The sequence below is a fragment of the Delphinapterus leucas genome, chromosome 9 (assembly GCF_059928025.1).
Source record: "Delphinapterus leucas isolate spDelLeu-1000000601 "Yukka" chromosome 9, BTC_Dleu_Yukka2, whole genome shotgun sequence".
Taxonomy (NCBI): domain Eukaryota; kingdom Metazoa; phylum Chordata; class Mammalia; order Artiodactyla; family Monodontidae; genus Delphinapterus; species Delphinapterus leucas.
In genome coordinates, this window is record NC_143137.1 from 65,373,462 (window position 1) to 65,389,711 (window position 16,250).

The window sequence follows — 16,250 nt, forward strand, 5'->3', positions numbered from 1 at the left end:
CTAGGCCCTTACCTTGTGCTAGGCACCATCCTAAGCACTCTACATGGATTGATTTAACTAATCCTCAGAACTACCACATGAACTAGAGATTAGTATTCTCCTTTTTTAAAGAGACCGCAAACAGTTAGCCCAAATCACCCAGTAAGTGACAGAGCTAGAATTGATTTCAACAGTTGTTCTCCAGAACCTGCATCTCTTAAACCTTTAATTAAAATTCTCTGAATGGGTCTGGCCTGAAACAGGACAGTAGACCAAACGGCCTGGCCTGGATAATGTCATCAAGCTCCTAGGATCCCAAGGGTCCCAGCCTTTCTTCTCTGAGTCATCCATGAGCAGTTTGAGAGCTCTTGTGCATTTTTTAAAGGCTTGGGCACCTTTTCTTCTCCAACAATAGGTAGCTGAATTCTGTCTGATCTCTCAATTAATATCTCTCTGGAATAAAATGGAGGATTAGTGAATTTAAAATATTAAGGTCCTATTAGGTAAGAAATAGATTTGGGGGAAAATACTGTCACTTGTATGATGAGAAGCTTTTTATTGGTGCCACAATAATATTGATTTAATTCTGAGGTTGGTGAGAATATTGATAGTTGAGTTGAAAGCAGTGAGAAGAAATGTTCAATATTTGCATACAGTTGTACAACAATGGTGAGCTAGTGATGGACCTAGTCACATGCTTACTGTCAATGGTCAAACAATTGCATTAACAATCGGTAAAGACCCAGGTATAAACTGCTGCTTATATTTCTTTGTGAAAGTTTTGAAAAATGAAGTGACTATCAAAAAAAAAAAAAACTGATGCCATCATCAGGATTATGTGGAGATTATCCAGCATTTACTTTAGAAAAACAGAGCAGTGATTTCCAAATCTAATTCAAACCAGATGCAGTTTAAAACAAGTAAAGTAGTTTTCCAATGAGAAAAATTTTGTCTCTTTCAGGGAATTTTAGGACAACTTTTAAGAGTCATTCAACCGTGCTGCATTTTTATCTCATTCGTACAACAAATATGTTTCTAAAACATCTTTTCAAAACAATTATTTTGCCAGTTATACATATTCATTGCTATATATAGTTTATTTATTTTTTTCTTCCAGTTTTATTGAGATATAATTGACATATAGCACTGTATAAGTTTAAGGTGTACAGCATAATGATTTGACTTACATACATCATGAAATGATTACACAATAAGTTCAGTGAACATCTATCATCTCATATAGATACAAAATAAATAAATAGAAAAAAATTTTTTCCTTGTGATGAGAGCTCTTAGGATTTATTCTCTTAACTTCCATATGTAACATACAGCAGGGTTAATTATATTTATCATGCTGTATATTACATCCCAAGTACTTATTTATCTTATAACTGGAAGTTTGTACCTTTTGACTACCTGCACCCAGTTCCCCCTCCTCCCACCCCCGCTGGCAACCACCTGTTTATTCTCTGTGTCTATGAGTCTGTTTCTGTTTGGTTATGTTTGTTCATTTGTTTTGTTTTTTAGATTCCATGTATAAGTGAAATCATATAGTATTTGTCTTTTTCTGTCTGACTTATTTCACTTAGCTAGCATAATACCCTCTACATTGCTATATATTTTCAATTAAATGTAAATGCCATCCTAGTGCAAATAATAACTGAATGTTTATTGAGCATATGCTATAAATGTTCTAGTTACTTGTTATGTATATTTTATGCACAATCTAATTTAACCTTTACAACAATGTGCCTGTTTTCATATATCTGTGTGTGTGTGTGTGTGTGTGTGTGTGTGTGTGTGTGTGTGTGTGTGCGTGTATGTTTGGTATATATTCATCACCACCACTTTATAGTTGGGGAGGTTGAGGAGGTTACTAATTTGCCAAAGGCCATATGGCTTATAAATGGAGCATCTGGAAATCAAACCCAGGTAGTTGGGTTTTTGTTTTTTGTTTTTAAATGCAAAGTACAGATTCCTAACTACTATACTCAGTGCCCATAAGAGCTACAGTCATGAAAAGGGCAGGAAACAGGTTTCAAGCATTTTTTCCTCTCTAATTTTATCACTGGAAAACCAACTCTAAAAACCACACTAAACTATATCTCCTAAACTACCAAGTATTTGATATATTCATTTGTCTACAAAATTTGATGCACAAACCGGTGTTTCATTCTTCTCTTTAACTTGAAGAAAGCCTTTTCTATGTTTTCTAGGACAGAAGAAAAAACAAATGTAACTGCCGTATTTCTTAATGAATGTAGGAGAACATTCAATTATTTCACTGGTTGAAACAGTTAAAATATTCAAATTTAAAACTATTTTTCTTTTATTGAGGTAGAACTTTAAACTTTTTTTTTCTATTTCTATTTCATCATGAAACTTTAAAACTTTCTTAGCAGATGGGCAGAGTACTTTCTGCAGAAATGATTCACTTTTAGTCTCATAATCCCACGTGGGAAAGTTGAAGGCTACGTAAATTGAAAATCTGTCCTGGTCATCCAAATGACAAAAGAAAGTTAACCTCCTGGTGACATTTTGAAAGATGTCAACCTTCTCTAAAAAATTAGCTTAATTTACTTGATATGACAAGGGAAAGAAGCCAACTAGTTATATTGTTATATCAGAAGAACTGCTTGGCAGAAACCTCCAGAGTTCTCATCAGCCTCTCAACATTCTCCTTCAGATTTTAGTACTCATAATTTAAAATGTTTAAAGTATGAACTTTAAAATAAATGTCACTAATTTTCAGCAGGTATTTTAATGTAGAAAATTCTCCCTGAAACAAAATACTCATCAGTCTAAACCGTGTCAGTAACATTAACCAATTTCACTCACCAATCTTTTTGGGCAACTGTTCTCTGTACTGTCTTTTGGAAATTGCAAACAAACAAAAAATGAAACTTCCTTTGCAGAGTTATTTGATTATAATAACTACTCATTACTTGACAGTTTAATTTTGAAATTGCTCAATGAAAGGGAAAGCAACGTTTGTAGACATGAGCTGCCCCACATAAACTCGAAGAAATCTTGCTAATGCTTACTGCACACGTGGAAAAGCAGCCCACACCTGCCAGTTGTTTTGGAAATGGGAGACGTGTGTCAGGCCGTGCTTCATCCTGAATGTGGCTGGCCTTTTGGACTGGCATCATAAGCTTTCCCAAATGTGTCCAGCCATGCAGCTTTAGGAGCTTTATTCACTTCGTAAATATTTCAGAATGCAATTATAGCAAAATGATTTTTAAAATCACACAGAGCCAGAACTTATAATTTTTTAAGGAAAATTTTTTATGATGAAGAATTTAAATCTTATACAAAAGTTGGCTTAAGAGAGTAGTGGATCCCTAAACTCCCATCACTCAACAACAACAATTGTTACCACTTTGCCAATTTCATTTCATCTATCCCTCCCCAACTTTCTTCCTGGTGTACTTAAAGGTAAATCCCAGACTCTGTGTTGTTTTACTCATAAGTATTTTACTATATCTCTAAATGAGAATGAGATGCTTTTATCTTTTAACTTCTTATTGTTAAGGAATATATACATTGCATTTTTGCCATTATTTAAATAATTAGATATTGCAATACTTAATAAAGGCCATAAATGCAAGAGGATAGTAATTAAGACCATTGGAAAGAATGTAGTTGAAAGGGAGGGAATATTTTCCCCATTTTTCTGCCTTCTCTTTAAGTACTCACCATGCTGTTTCCTTCTTGCAGTTTCCTTGATTCATTAAGCAAATATATTTTCTGGGTCATTATAAGCTTTGAAACTAGAAAAAAAAGAAAGGCCAACATAAATGCAATATAAAGCATATTATCCTTAATTATTTGAACGTTTTTGTAATGATAGGTTATTATAAGGGTGCAGGATTTCATGTCATAGAAACCAGTATTTTTCTACACATTCTTAAATCAGACAGTCATAAAATAGTAAATTAGTAACCCAGGTTTTAAAATTCATGTGAAACACTTCCTGGGTTAAAGATGTTTCTTTCTGTCACACAAACTAAAAGAACATACAGGAAAAAATGGAATTAGAATCACTACATTCTACTTCAATAATCCTCTCTGTGCTATTCTTCAGGCCTCAGAAATTCTTTAAATCCCTACATAATTTTTATTATAATAGGTCTAAATTTTATATATTGATATATATATATATGCCGACGTTTTAAAAAACTGTCACATAGATGGATGAATGGAGGGATGGGTGGATGGATAGATAGATTTTTAAAATTTTGTTGCTCTTTTTAATTTTGTTTGCTTTGGGATTTTGGATCTCAGGTGCACAGAATTGAATTGATTATACTCCTTGGTTCCTGGCAAGTTTTTATTGTCAACCAGTGCACCTTCTCTCTTTTATGTTTTATTTCATGATTTTTCTCATTCTTTCCTGCATCATCAGTCCCCTTCCTACCCCCACCAGGCTCCCACTCACATGCAGTTAATGTATGCTTTTCCAGTCCACATTCCACAGGGTTCATGGTCATTTGCAATGTGTGCATTCATGAAATTCATTTTTATTAATGTAGATATGCTTTTAATGGCACAAATGGCATCACATTCTGTTTCTTACTATTCTATTCAACTTTATAGTTTTGAAATCTGCTTACACTGCTATCTTTTCCATGCTGATCATTGCCTCTGGCACTAGTATTCCTCTCTTGCATATCCATATACCACACGTTACTTAGGCCTAAAAAATATTTTCCTGTTTTTGGACTTCTAGGTTGCCTTCAACTTCTTTCTAGCACAATATGCTTTGGTGGGCATTACTGTACATGCCTCTTTGTGCATCTGTGAACAATATCACTGGAGTACACATCTAAGAGTGGAATTTGGGGGCACAAAAGATATGCCTACAGTTTTCACTAAATACTGTCAGATTGCTGTCGAGATTGCTACATCATGTTAGAGCTGCCCCTCTAAATATTATATGAGATTTCTTATTTCCCCACATCCTTGCCAGCCTTTCATGTTATCTTTCTAATTTTTAACAACCTGCTGGCTATGAAATGGTGTAACAGAGCAGTAAAGTTGTAGTGGTTTTAGAGGTGAGGAGTGTTGCCTCAAATGCTAGCTCTCCCACTTACTACTTGTGGGACTTTCTGTTCCTGGTTTCCTAATTTGTAAAATGAGACAATAATGATGCCTAGTTCATAGAGTTGCTGTAAGGATCAGAACAGAACCGTTACACTTTAAAAGCACATAGAATAATGGCTGACCTTTGTAAACACTCAAATATTGGCTGTTTATGTAGTTCCTTCAATTAATAGCGAGGCCCAAATCAATGAACACTCTTTGTATATCTAGTGGCCACATGACTCCATATCTTTACAGCATTTTTTCATAAAGTTCCTTGACTTTATTCTTTCTGCATTCTTTTTTTTGGTATATATTCTTGATATCCTTAGTTATTTATAGAAATTGAAAAGATTTTTCACTCAGTCTACCCCCATCATTTAATTTTGTCTTCGTTGTCCAATTTTAAAGCCATATCTTTAGTTCCATGTAGCTATCAGTTTTTCCCTTTATATTTCATGCTATTTTTGGTATTGTTTAAGAAATCTTTTTCTACTCTGAAATCATAGACACATCCAATTTTATATATTTTAAATTTTTTGAATTTGTATCTTATTTTATATCACATTATTCTAATCATTTGATAATCTTGTTGAACTTTCTTGTTCTATCAGATTGTCAGTAGGATTCTTAGACTTTTAATTTTCAGATTATCATCTGCAGATAATGAGTTTTGTTTCTTTCTTGCAATTCCTAATATCTTCTATTTCTTTTTCTGGTCTTTCATTGTCCACACCTTCCTGTACCCTCTTGAAAATTACTGACATACTGGGGTTCCTGTTGTCTTTTCTTATTAGTTTTTTCCAATCTTAAATGAAATCATTCTAAAATGTTCCCATTTGATATGTTATTGCCGTAATTTATTATTATGTCATTAGGTTAAGAAAGTTCCCTTCTTCCTAGCTATCTAGTTTTCTAAAAATGTTGACGTAAAGGGATTTTATTTGTTTTTAATATATTGAGATTATCTTATTTTTTCCTTTAAACAAAACTCACTTTTTACTTGGTTGGATAAAATTTTAGATCTGATATTGGTGTTAATGTTCATAAATGAAACTAAACTGTAATTTTATTTTCTTGAACTGCCCTCATTGGGGTTTATGTGCTGTAATTGCTTCATGAAAATAATTTTAGCAGCTTTTCTTTTTTCCTGTTTTCCAGATATATTAGTATACAATAGAGGATATACATGGTAAAACTCACATATAAAACTTCTTGGATCTGGTACTTTACAGAAGAAAAGATTTTGCTTTTTAAGCGGCATTGTTTATTTAGCATATATTGGTCAATTAAGATTTTCTGTTTCTTCTTTTGTTAATTTTGGCATTTTACATTTTCTAAAAATATACCCATTTTGCTTTGAATTTCAAATTTCTTGACATTAGTTTAGAATATTTTTTGATTTTTAAAATATTCATGTTATTCTGTAGTTAGATTACTTTTACAAATTATGTCATTTCCTGGAACCAAGAACTATATATTCCCCAAGGTCCTATCAACTCTCAATCTCTACCTCTGGTTCTAAGATTAAAAAAACCATAGTCTTACTGAGGTAAATCTAAATACATGTCAATTCAATTTACTATTCTTCATGAATTAGGCTATCTCACCTGGTTAGGACCTAGATATGTTAGTATTGACACTTGTAGATGTTGAGATGATTCCTGTGGTTTAAATGGTGAGTTCAACACTCTGATTGCCTGGGTTCAGGTGCCAACTCAGCACTGAGTACAAATATGACTTTGGACAAATTTCTTATCCCATCTCTATCTCCATTTTTCCTTTGTGAAAAGGGAGATGATAATAGTAGCACCCACCTGATATGATCGTTGTATGATTAGGTTGGCAATGCTTGTAAAAACACTTAAACAGTACATGGCACACACAAAATACTCAAAGTAATATATGTTTATTTACAATTTAAAGCCAAATATGAACATACCAATGTGTATCTTGTTTTACTTTTCTTTCATTCACTTTTTATAAAAAACTTTCCAATTGCTCCATATTATTCTAAATATAACTTTTTGTAACTTTTAAATATTATCAAATCCTTTCATATCATCTATGGATGTACTTGTATAACTTTTACTCCTTTAACTTTGAAGATAAGCCTATTATTGGAATAGCAACAAACATAAATAAAAGCTAAATATATATATATTTAGTTTCATATGTATATATGTATATGTGCATATATATGACACAAATATATCATATATTCAATTATAAAAAATCTAGGAATAAGAATTTTTTAAAATTCTGAAATAATATTGACTTTTATAAACCAAGACATGACCAAATGCCAAGATTATGCTGTGTCTCCAAAATAGTAGATTAAATTAATGTTAAAATTAATAGACATGTTTCCAAAGAAGACATATAGATGGCCAACAGACACATGAAAAGATGCTCAACATCACTAATCATCAAGAAAATGCAAATCAAAACCACAATGAGACATCATCTCATACCTGTCAGAATGGATATTATCAGGAAGACAACAAATAACAAGCATTGGTAAAGATGGAGAAAGGAGAACCTTCGTGTACTGTTAGTGGAAATGGAAATTTGTACAGCCACTGTGGGAAAACAGTATGGAGGTTCCTCAAAAAATTAAAAATAGAACTGCCACAAGATTCAGCAATTCCACTTCTGGGTATTTTTCCAAAGAAAATAAAAAATACTGATTCAAAACGATATATGTACGCTTATGTTCACTGAAGCATCATAGCCAAGCTATGGAAGCAACCTAAGTGTCTGTTGATAGATGAATGGATAAAGAAATGTGGTGTGTGTGTGTGTGTGTGTGTATATATATATATATATATATATATATATATATATATATATACACAATGGAATATTGCTCAGCCATAAAAAAGAATGAAATCTTGTCACTTGCAACAGTATGTATGGCCCTAGAGGGTATTACGTTAAGTGAAATAAGTCAAACAGAGAAAGACAAATACTGTATGATTTCACTTATATGTAGAATATTAAAAAAAATGAACAGAACAAATTCATAAATACAGAGAACAAACAGGTGGTTGCCAGAGGGGATAAGGTTTGGCTGGACTAGTGAAAAGGTGGGGGAGATTAAGAGTACAAAAAAATGAGTTATGGGGATGAAATGTACAGCATGGGGAATATAGTCAATATAGTCAATTCTATTGTAATATCTTTGTATGGTGACAGATAGTAACTAGACATATCATGGTGATCATTTGTAGAAATATTGAATCACTGTGTTGTACATCTGGAACTAACATAATGATATAGTTCAATTATACTTCATTTTAAAAATATGTAGACACTGGGAGGAAATGCATCAAAATGCTAATGATGGTTATCTCTATGGGGTGGGGATTATGGGTGATTCTTTTTTTTTTTTTTTTTTTTGCGGTACGTGGGCCTCTCACTGTTTTGGCCTCTGCCGTTGCGGAGCACAGGCTCCGGACGCACAGGCTCAGCGGCCATGGCTCACGGGCCCAGCCGCTCCGCGGCATGTGGGATCTTCCCGGACCAGGGCACGAACCCGTGTCCCCTGCATCGGCAGGTGGACTCTCAGCCACTGCGCCACCAGGGAAGCCCTATCATAGTTTTAAAACCATGATTATCTTCAGATCTCTATTTGCATAAACATAATCTTAAAGCAAAACTATCATTTTAGATCATGAATCTCTATGAGACCTTGTATCCTCAACCCTTCTCTTGGTTATATGCATTCTCTAATATGTAAACGCCTAAAGTAATGATGATGTCTTCTCTCAGTAATCTCACAGGGATTAGCTATTTCCTATGTAATAATAATAATAGGTGATTTATATATAATAAAAATATTATGAAGAAAGTGCTGAATCAATCTGCTGTGGTAAATAGGTTTACAAGAAATAAATTATCACAACAGCAGACGTTCAAGACCAATAAAACCTTCACTGTAGTATTGAGCCATGACCATGCCTTTATAGTTATAGTATTATATGCAATTTTAAACCAACTAATTGGTGAAAGAAAAAGTCCTAGATCCTGGCTGATCTAAAATTAAAAAGGTGACTTTTTTAAAAGTTCTTGTTTGTCTGGTATAGAGAGGAGGGGTGGAAATACACTTCCTTAGAGTGCATTTTCACTTTTAATAATCACCTGCCTTTGATAAGTACTGGGGTTAAGAGCCCTCGCTGATTAGTAACCGTATTTATTGACTGTGTTCACAGGGCTTCTACATACATTACCTTTTTAATCCTCACAACACTCAAGTCTTCTGACTTCAGGTTCCATGCTTAAACCCTTAAATCATTTGGTAAATCAAACATGTTAATACAATTTAGCAGGATGACCAGTAAAAGAAATGTATTTTTTTTCTTTTTGCGGTACGCCATGGCCTGTCACTGTTGTGGCCATGGCCTGTCACTGTTGTGGCCTCTCCCGTTGCAGAGCACAGGCTCCGGACGTGCAGGCTAAGCGGCCATGGCTCACGGGCCCAGCCACTCCACGGCATGTGGGATCTTCCCGGACCGGGGCACGAACCCGTGTCCCCTGCATCGGCAGGCGGACTGTCAACCACTATGCCACCAGGGAAGCCCAAGAAATGTATTTTTAATTACATTCTTTCATTATTTATAATCAAAGGAAAGCAAATAAATAAAATACTTGAAGCATTTCCCTCTCTTGGAAAAAAAGGTGTACTTCCTGTCTTTCACATACGTTTAATTTCAACAATTCTGTGGTCATGATGCAATAATGGAAATAAAATGAGATGCCTCTCAACTCTAGATTTTATGATTTAGATAATGAAGACCACTGAAGCCAACTTTTTGTTTTTTGTTTTTTTTTTACTAACTCATTCCAATGAATTGCACAATGAATTAATTACAGTATTAACACTGTTATTTATTTCAAGGATTAAACTATCTAACATTTCCCCTTGGGCATTAACATTCTAGAAAAACACCTACCTTGAATTCAACCATGAGGCTCCACACCTCAAACCTCCAGATTCCTGTTAAAAACAAAAGCAAAAAATCTTATTCACCTTGGCTGTTTCTACCTGGGCTGAGAGAGGAAGCAGAGAGGATGCTGAAATTTAATGGATCCAAGAGAATAATGATGATGAAGATGAGTATCTTAGGTAAACCTTAAAGAAACAGTAAAACTTCAATAGATGGATAATTGCATGAAGAGGAGAAAATAATCTAATTTTAAGAACCTAGGTTATGAGAGACAGAAAGAAAAATAAAGGCATGGAAAGGAAATGGCATCTGGTTTTAGAGACCTTTTTTGTATAGGAAATTGGCAGTCCCTATTTGACTTAGACTTAGAAACATTATTCTTACAAGATTGGATTGGGAGAAGTGATTTAACCATTCATCAATCTCAGTTGAGTTTATACCAGGACTATTCCAGGTTTATATTTATTTATCCATTTAATGCTCATGACAATTTTACAAGGATTTGTGTCAGTAGTCCCATTTCACAGATAAGAGAAATGAGACACAGTAATGCAAAAAAAATGATAAACCAAAATATCAAAATTTTAAGTAAAAGAAGTTCAGTATTTTTCCTTTGTCTCAGCTTCCAATATGGCCCCATCTGGCACTGTTAACAATTCTGTCTTTATTTTAAACTTTGCTATTTTTATCATGATTTTTTGCATTAATTTTGATTTTTAAAATACTGCCTTAAAATAGTATTGATCTTGATTATTGAACTTTTTAGTGCACTTGTAAATTTTCCATCCCAGGCAGGTGCCTCACTTGCCTCACCCTATTGCCGGCCTAAGTAAGAGGGAATTTCACTTATACATCAAAGTTCCGTTTTATTTCTTTAATAAAAAGAAATTATTTCCTTTTATTTTTATTTAATCATTAAAAGGAATTCCTTCACCAGAAGAAATGGAATTATGACTAAAACTGAAACAGAACTTAAGTGATAACTCTGATTTTTAAATTATCTTAAGTCCAGATCACCAGTTTTCATATTTTTTCCCTAGAAGAAAGAACAAATAATTATCACTTTATAGATAAGAAAACCAAGACATGTAACGGCTCAGTCACAAAGTTAAAGCTAAGCTTCCTGGTGCTGAATGGGACACACCATATTAGAAGCTTCTCTAGGGACAAGTTTGAAGAAAATGAAAATATAAAGAATACTTATATGAACAAATCTAGGCCAAATAATTTGGATCGAAAGAGTAAGGTTTTGTAAAGAATATGTGCTTCTGAATTAGACACAGTGAGCTTGAATTCTCCTTCGGCCACTCACTAGCTGGGTGATCTTTGACAAGTTCTGAAGCCTCAGTTTCCTCATTTATAAAATAAGCCTTCTCAAAGCTACCTATCACTGTTTGTGTTAGAAAGAAAAAAAGAGAACGTAGCTAATAGTATTTATCAATTAGGATCTCAACCTATGACAGATGGTACATACAAAACAGAAAAATTCAGGAGATTTTTTTTTTAGAGGTTTTATATATATATAAGTAGAAGGACAGAGAAACCTAAAGGGATAATGCATCTGAGGGGACAGTTGCCTGAATCCAAACGAGAGAAGAGTCAGATAGAGTTATTTGTCTTTAAAAGTAGTGACCTTTGGTGGAGGAAGCCAAGGAAATAAATACTCTGACCTTACTGTCCTCTCTCCCTCTGATTTCCAACCAAACCCTAAGGTAGAGGGCATTGAAGCCCAGTTGCTTTAGCCCATGCAGGCTGGTCTTAAGGGAAGACTGCCAGGAACAGAAGGATGAAGAAGGGGTTTAGAGGAGCAAAAGGAAGCTCACCACCGCATAATAAGAGCTCCTAATTACTGAGCATTTTCTGTGTAACAGACAAAAACACTTGCGCATTTAATCCAAATAACAATCTTTTAAAGTGAAAGCTATTATTTTCCCATTTTACAGATGAGGAACCTGAGGCTTGCTGTAGTTAGGTGACTACAGAACCAAGAATGGACAGGGGGAAGTGAATGAAAGCTATCTTTGCCATGCCCCATCATTGCAGAAGAACAATAAATGGTAGTGACTGGTTTCATAATTATCATCACTGTCATCAAAACCATTGAATTCCAACCCCTCTAGCAATTGTATTTCCAGGAATTTATCTCATAGTTATAATTCATGAGTATAATAAAGTATGTTCAGAAGTGTTGTTTGCAACATTGTGTTAGCAAAATATAGGCAAAATTTAAATGCCTATGAACTTGAACAGATTAAATAAGTTATAGTGCATTTAAAAGATGGAATACCTTGATACCTTGTGGTCAGTAAAAAGAAGCAGCTCTATGAGTACTGGCTACTGATATTTTGATATATTGGTTCAGAACAGTGTGTATGTTACCATTTCTGTTATCTGTATTCTTGTAGATGAAAGAATATCAAATATGTCTGGAAAAATACTTAAGAAACTGGTAACTCAGTTGCCTTTGGGGAAAGCAACCGGATGGCAGGTGAAATAGAGATACATTTTTATTGCACACCTGTACTTTCGAATTTTTTTTACCATGCTCATGTAATACCTATTTTAAAACATAAATTAATTAAGGAAAAAATCAAATGGTATGTTATTAGTTACGTTCCGGGGACTTCTGTAATTTGGAAAACAGTGACAGAAAATGGACGTGCATAAAAACCAGCCTTCTTACTCTACACCATGAGCGATTTGCTTTCTCAATAACAATAAAATCCTTTGCCATATCAGCTTCAGTTAAATGAATGCAAAATAAGGAGTAAACTTCCATCTGTATTTTACAGTGCTTTGCCCATGCTGCAAAAGCAAAAGCTGTAGGGAAAGCAATGAGAAAATTAGCACCTTGAAGTCAGGTAACAGTTAACTCAAAAGGCAGGCTAAGCATAATATCACACTCAGAAACAGCCCAGCCTGAGAACACGTCAGGAGGACTGCTGTTGTTGTTGTTGTTTTTTAAAAAGCAAACTCTCTTGCCCAAAGGAGGCAGGTGGCAAATTAACCACAGCTCCCTAAACCCCTGGGGACTTACAGAGCTCTGTCCCCCGGGTAAGACCACTATCCTTCCAGGTTTTCACTCTTCCCAAGAAACCTGACATGCTGTTTCTCATGGCATTTTCAAATTGGGAAGATCAGGACGGAAAAACTTTGCCCATCGGGAATGGCGAGACTGGCTGATAAAATGACGGAGTTGATGATTAACTGTTACCTGGATAGCCAGTTGTTTTTTTTTTTAAACGATGCGCCAACCTGAGTTTTAATTGTTGATCTTCTCCAGCTGTTGCCTGGGAAAATGTCCTTCCTTGGAGGAGGCATTTCCAGGAGTTTCAGCAAGTTTCCTTAGGATCTTATGGTTTCTGAGATTCGATTTTCTTCGGGTTGCGGGGAAGGACATAGGAGGTTGATACCAGGCGCTACGCTTCGGAGGAGAACGGATCGCCTACTCCAAAGCAACTCCGGCCTGAGCACTTAGCCCCTCCCGTTTGGGGGTCCCGGGGCTCCGCCCCCGCAGAACAAGCCGTATAAAACCGCTGCGACCAGGGTTCTTCCTGCAAGTCTGGGTTCAGTCCGACTCCAGGGTCAGCGAGGTACCCCGCCAACTTCCCGGAGCATCGCGTGCCCGAGCCATGGCCCAGGGGCTGTACCACGAGGAGTTCGCCCGGGCGGGCAAGCAGGCGGGGCTGCAGGTCTGGAGGATCGAGAAACTAGAGCTGGTGGCCGTGCCCGAGAGCGCTTACGGTGACTTCTACGTCGGGGATGCGTACCTGGTGCTACACACGACCCAGGCCAGCCGGGGCTTCACGTACCGCCTGCACTTCTGGCTCGGTGAGAGACGCGGGCGGCCGGGCCCGGGCGCGCCCAGGTCGGGGAAGGGCGTGGCCGCTGGGGGTTGAGGTTTGCGGGCTGGTGGGCAGGGCAGCGCTAGCCGGACGGGCCTGGAGACCCTTCGCGCCGGTTAAGCCCCCGTGGGCCCCCCCCCGCCTCCCCCCCGCCACTTTGGGCCTGGGCACCTTTTCCCCGCTGGCGTCCGCTCCTGCAAACGCGGGGCGCAGCGAAGTCGGGAGCAGTCTTACCTCACTAGCTTTGACCTTTGTCGTGTCCATCTCCCGGGTTTTGGCGCCGCTTCCTCTCGCTTCACGCCCTTTCACTTTCCAGTCTCCAAACCCACCTCCCGCCCGGGGCGGCCGCCCGCTGCACCCTGGCGCTGGCCAAGTTCGGCTCGCCTTCCGACAGGTTCAGTCCTGGTTCCCCTGTCAGCGAGGAGATGAAGTCAAACAAGTTTGTGGGCATTCGCCGCAGACGGCGAGAATTCCTTTAAGAAAATTATTTAGTTTTATTTTTTGCCCTTGGGCGTCAGCTTAGAGTTCTCTATTATTTGCGGCGATTAATGTTCAGGGCCGCTTTAAATCAGATTCCAGCCTGCCCCGCGCTGTTCGCAGGTTTGGCTAAGAGAAATTCCTGTTGATCAGGATGCTGGCGGCTTTATCAATATCAGTAAATAGCTTTATATGGCAGAGTTTGTATTTAGATGAGTTGCTTTATAATAATTATTATTATTATTAGTTTTAAATTTATTATTTATGTATCTGAACAAGAAGACAGTTTGGAACAAAACAGCTCCTTCGTCAGTAGTAATTATTTTGGGCTTCACCGGCGCCAGGCTCTCAGGACACTGGGCCTTGAGTGTTCTACTTTTCCCACCTTCTACTTTTGCTCGTAAACATCCTGAATGTCTAACCTCTCCCTGTGAGATCCTGTGCCAGTGGGCACACCCCGTCTAACAACGCACCGATTATCTGAGCCTTATTGCCTTCTTTTAAAATCAGCTTGCCTCCCCTAGACTGTGTTTATTTTTAGTTTTATTCATGAGTCTATGGGGAAAACACACAAAACCACACACACATACACATTTTGAAGTACCTGAAAGTCATTTTTTCCACTAACATTTGAAGATTTTAAGAAACAAAATGGTAGAGAACATTAAGTGATGTTCTCAATATTAGCAAAAACCCAGAGCAAACACTCCAAATGAGAAATCCATAGAGGGAGACAGCACTGTTTCATTACAGCACTTGATATTAAAATGTTGTGCTTGCCTGAGGAGGCTGAGGCTGCGATCTAAACTCATTTTGGTTTCCTAGTGTAGTGTCACTGTTCCTATTATCACAGACAGTGATTTGCTTATATTTTATACCCCCTAAAAGAAACTCTCCACTGAAACCTTAATGTATAACTTGTGTTCATGAATGAATGATGCCACATAGAATAATAATGTCCTTACCTTGGTTTTTCTGTTTAGAACTTGGATCTGGAATGAGTAAAAGTATCTGAAATACCACATCTGTCATTTTGGTGAATTAAAATGTGAAAGAACTTCATATCATGCTGTGTAGACAGCAGTTAAGTTTGACTTTGTCAGAGGATTCCAAGGGGGCTTTAAACACAATTGTTTTAATTCTATAGGTTCTTTCTTATCCAGGTAAGTTCTTCAAGCACTGTGTTTCGTAGGGTTTACAGATTCGAATTAACCCGTTCATTTCGTGCTCACCAGTTTCAAAAAATGTAATAGAAAATGTTTTGACAAAAACATTTTATGATCTTAAAGGTCTGCTAAAACTGAACTTAATAGTGTGTTAATTAATAAGTTAATTCAGCAACGTGCCCAGCATTGTGTGCCCAGCATTTTTGCATATGAATGATTTATGAACCTTTCCTGAAACTTTACAATCTCAAAGGTGCAATAAAACAAAAAGTGATATAACCCAGGTAAAATGTCATGAGCACTATGAAAGAGACACCACGTGTCTGTGGTTATGGGGAAGCAGAGAAGCCTTAATGGAAAGAAAGGAAAATGAGGGGAATTGGGAGGGATCTTGTGCCAAGAGAAAATCATGGGAACCGTGGAAAGTTTAGCGCACTATAGTCAGCAGGACCTGTAGGTGGAACTGTTCAGCAGCTCTCCCTACTTCAGTTCCCTGAAGCAAGCTGGATTTCATCCAATGTATTCTACTCTAAGACCTAAATTTGGGTGAATTCATGAGGATTATTCAGAGGGACAGATTGAGACAAAGTTCTAAGTGGGAGAGCTGAAGGTTCAAGGAAAGAGAAAGTCTGACTAAAGGAAGTCAGTTGGAAGGAAGATGAAAGAGAGTAGAGTTAAAATCAGCCTGAGATTAAAAAAAAGGTGGCTGGTGTAGAAATGAAGAAACCCGCCAAGTAAGAGGAAGAAAG

The 16,250-nt window shown here is 36.8% G+C and overlaps 1 protein-coding gene and 1 long non-coding RNA gene across 9 annotated transcripts in view; one reads left to right on the forward strand and one right to left on the reverse strand.

Moving 5' to 3' along the window:
• Window positions 1-1,742: 1,742 nt before the first annotated feature.
• Window positions 1,743-14,719, reverse strand: LOC111181661 (uncharacterized). Of its 7 annotated transcripts, none has more exons than XR_016394360.1 (5): window positions 14,093-14,719; window positions 10,020-10,063; window positions 9,297-9,351; window positions 3,679-3,752; window positions 1,743-2,191 (listed from the first exon to the last, which is right to left on the reverse strand). It is a non-coding gene; the product is annotated as an uncharacterized LOC111181661 (long non-coding RNA). The 7 variants fall into 7 exon arrangements; XR_016394361.1 differs by lacking the exon at window positions 14,093-14,719 and adding an exon at window positions 13,538-13,999; XR_016394359.1 differs by lacking the exon at window positions 14,093-14,719 and adding an exon at window positions 13,228-13,529.
• Window positions 12,907-16,250, forward strand: part of SCIN (scinderin) — an 82,091-nt gene continuing 78,747 nt past the window's right edge. Inside the window, exon 1 of one of the 2 annotated variants that reach the window (XM_022587220.3) lies at window positions 12,907-13,844. In XM_022587220.3, the coding sequence (XP_022442928.2) occupies window positions 13,646-13,844 (199 nt within the window). In that variant the 5' untranslated portion in view covers window positions 12,907-13,645. The remainder of the gene's footprint in view (window positions 13,845-16,250) is intronic. The other variant, XM_022587211.2, reaches the window with a different exon arrangement.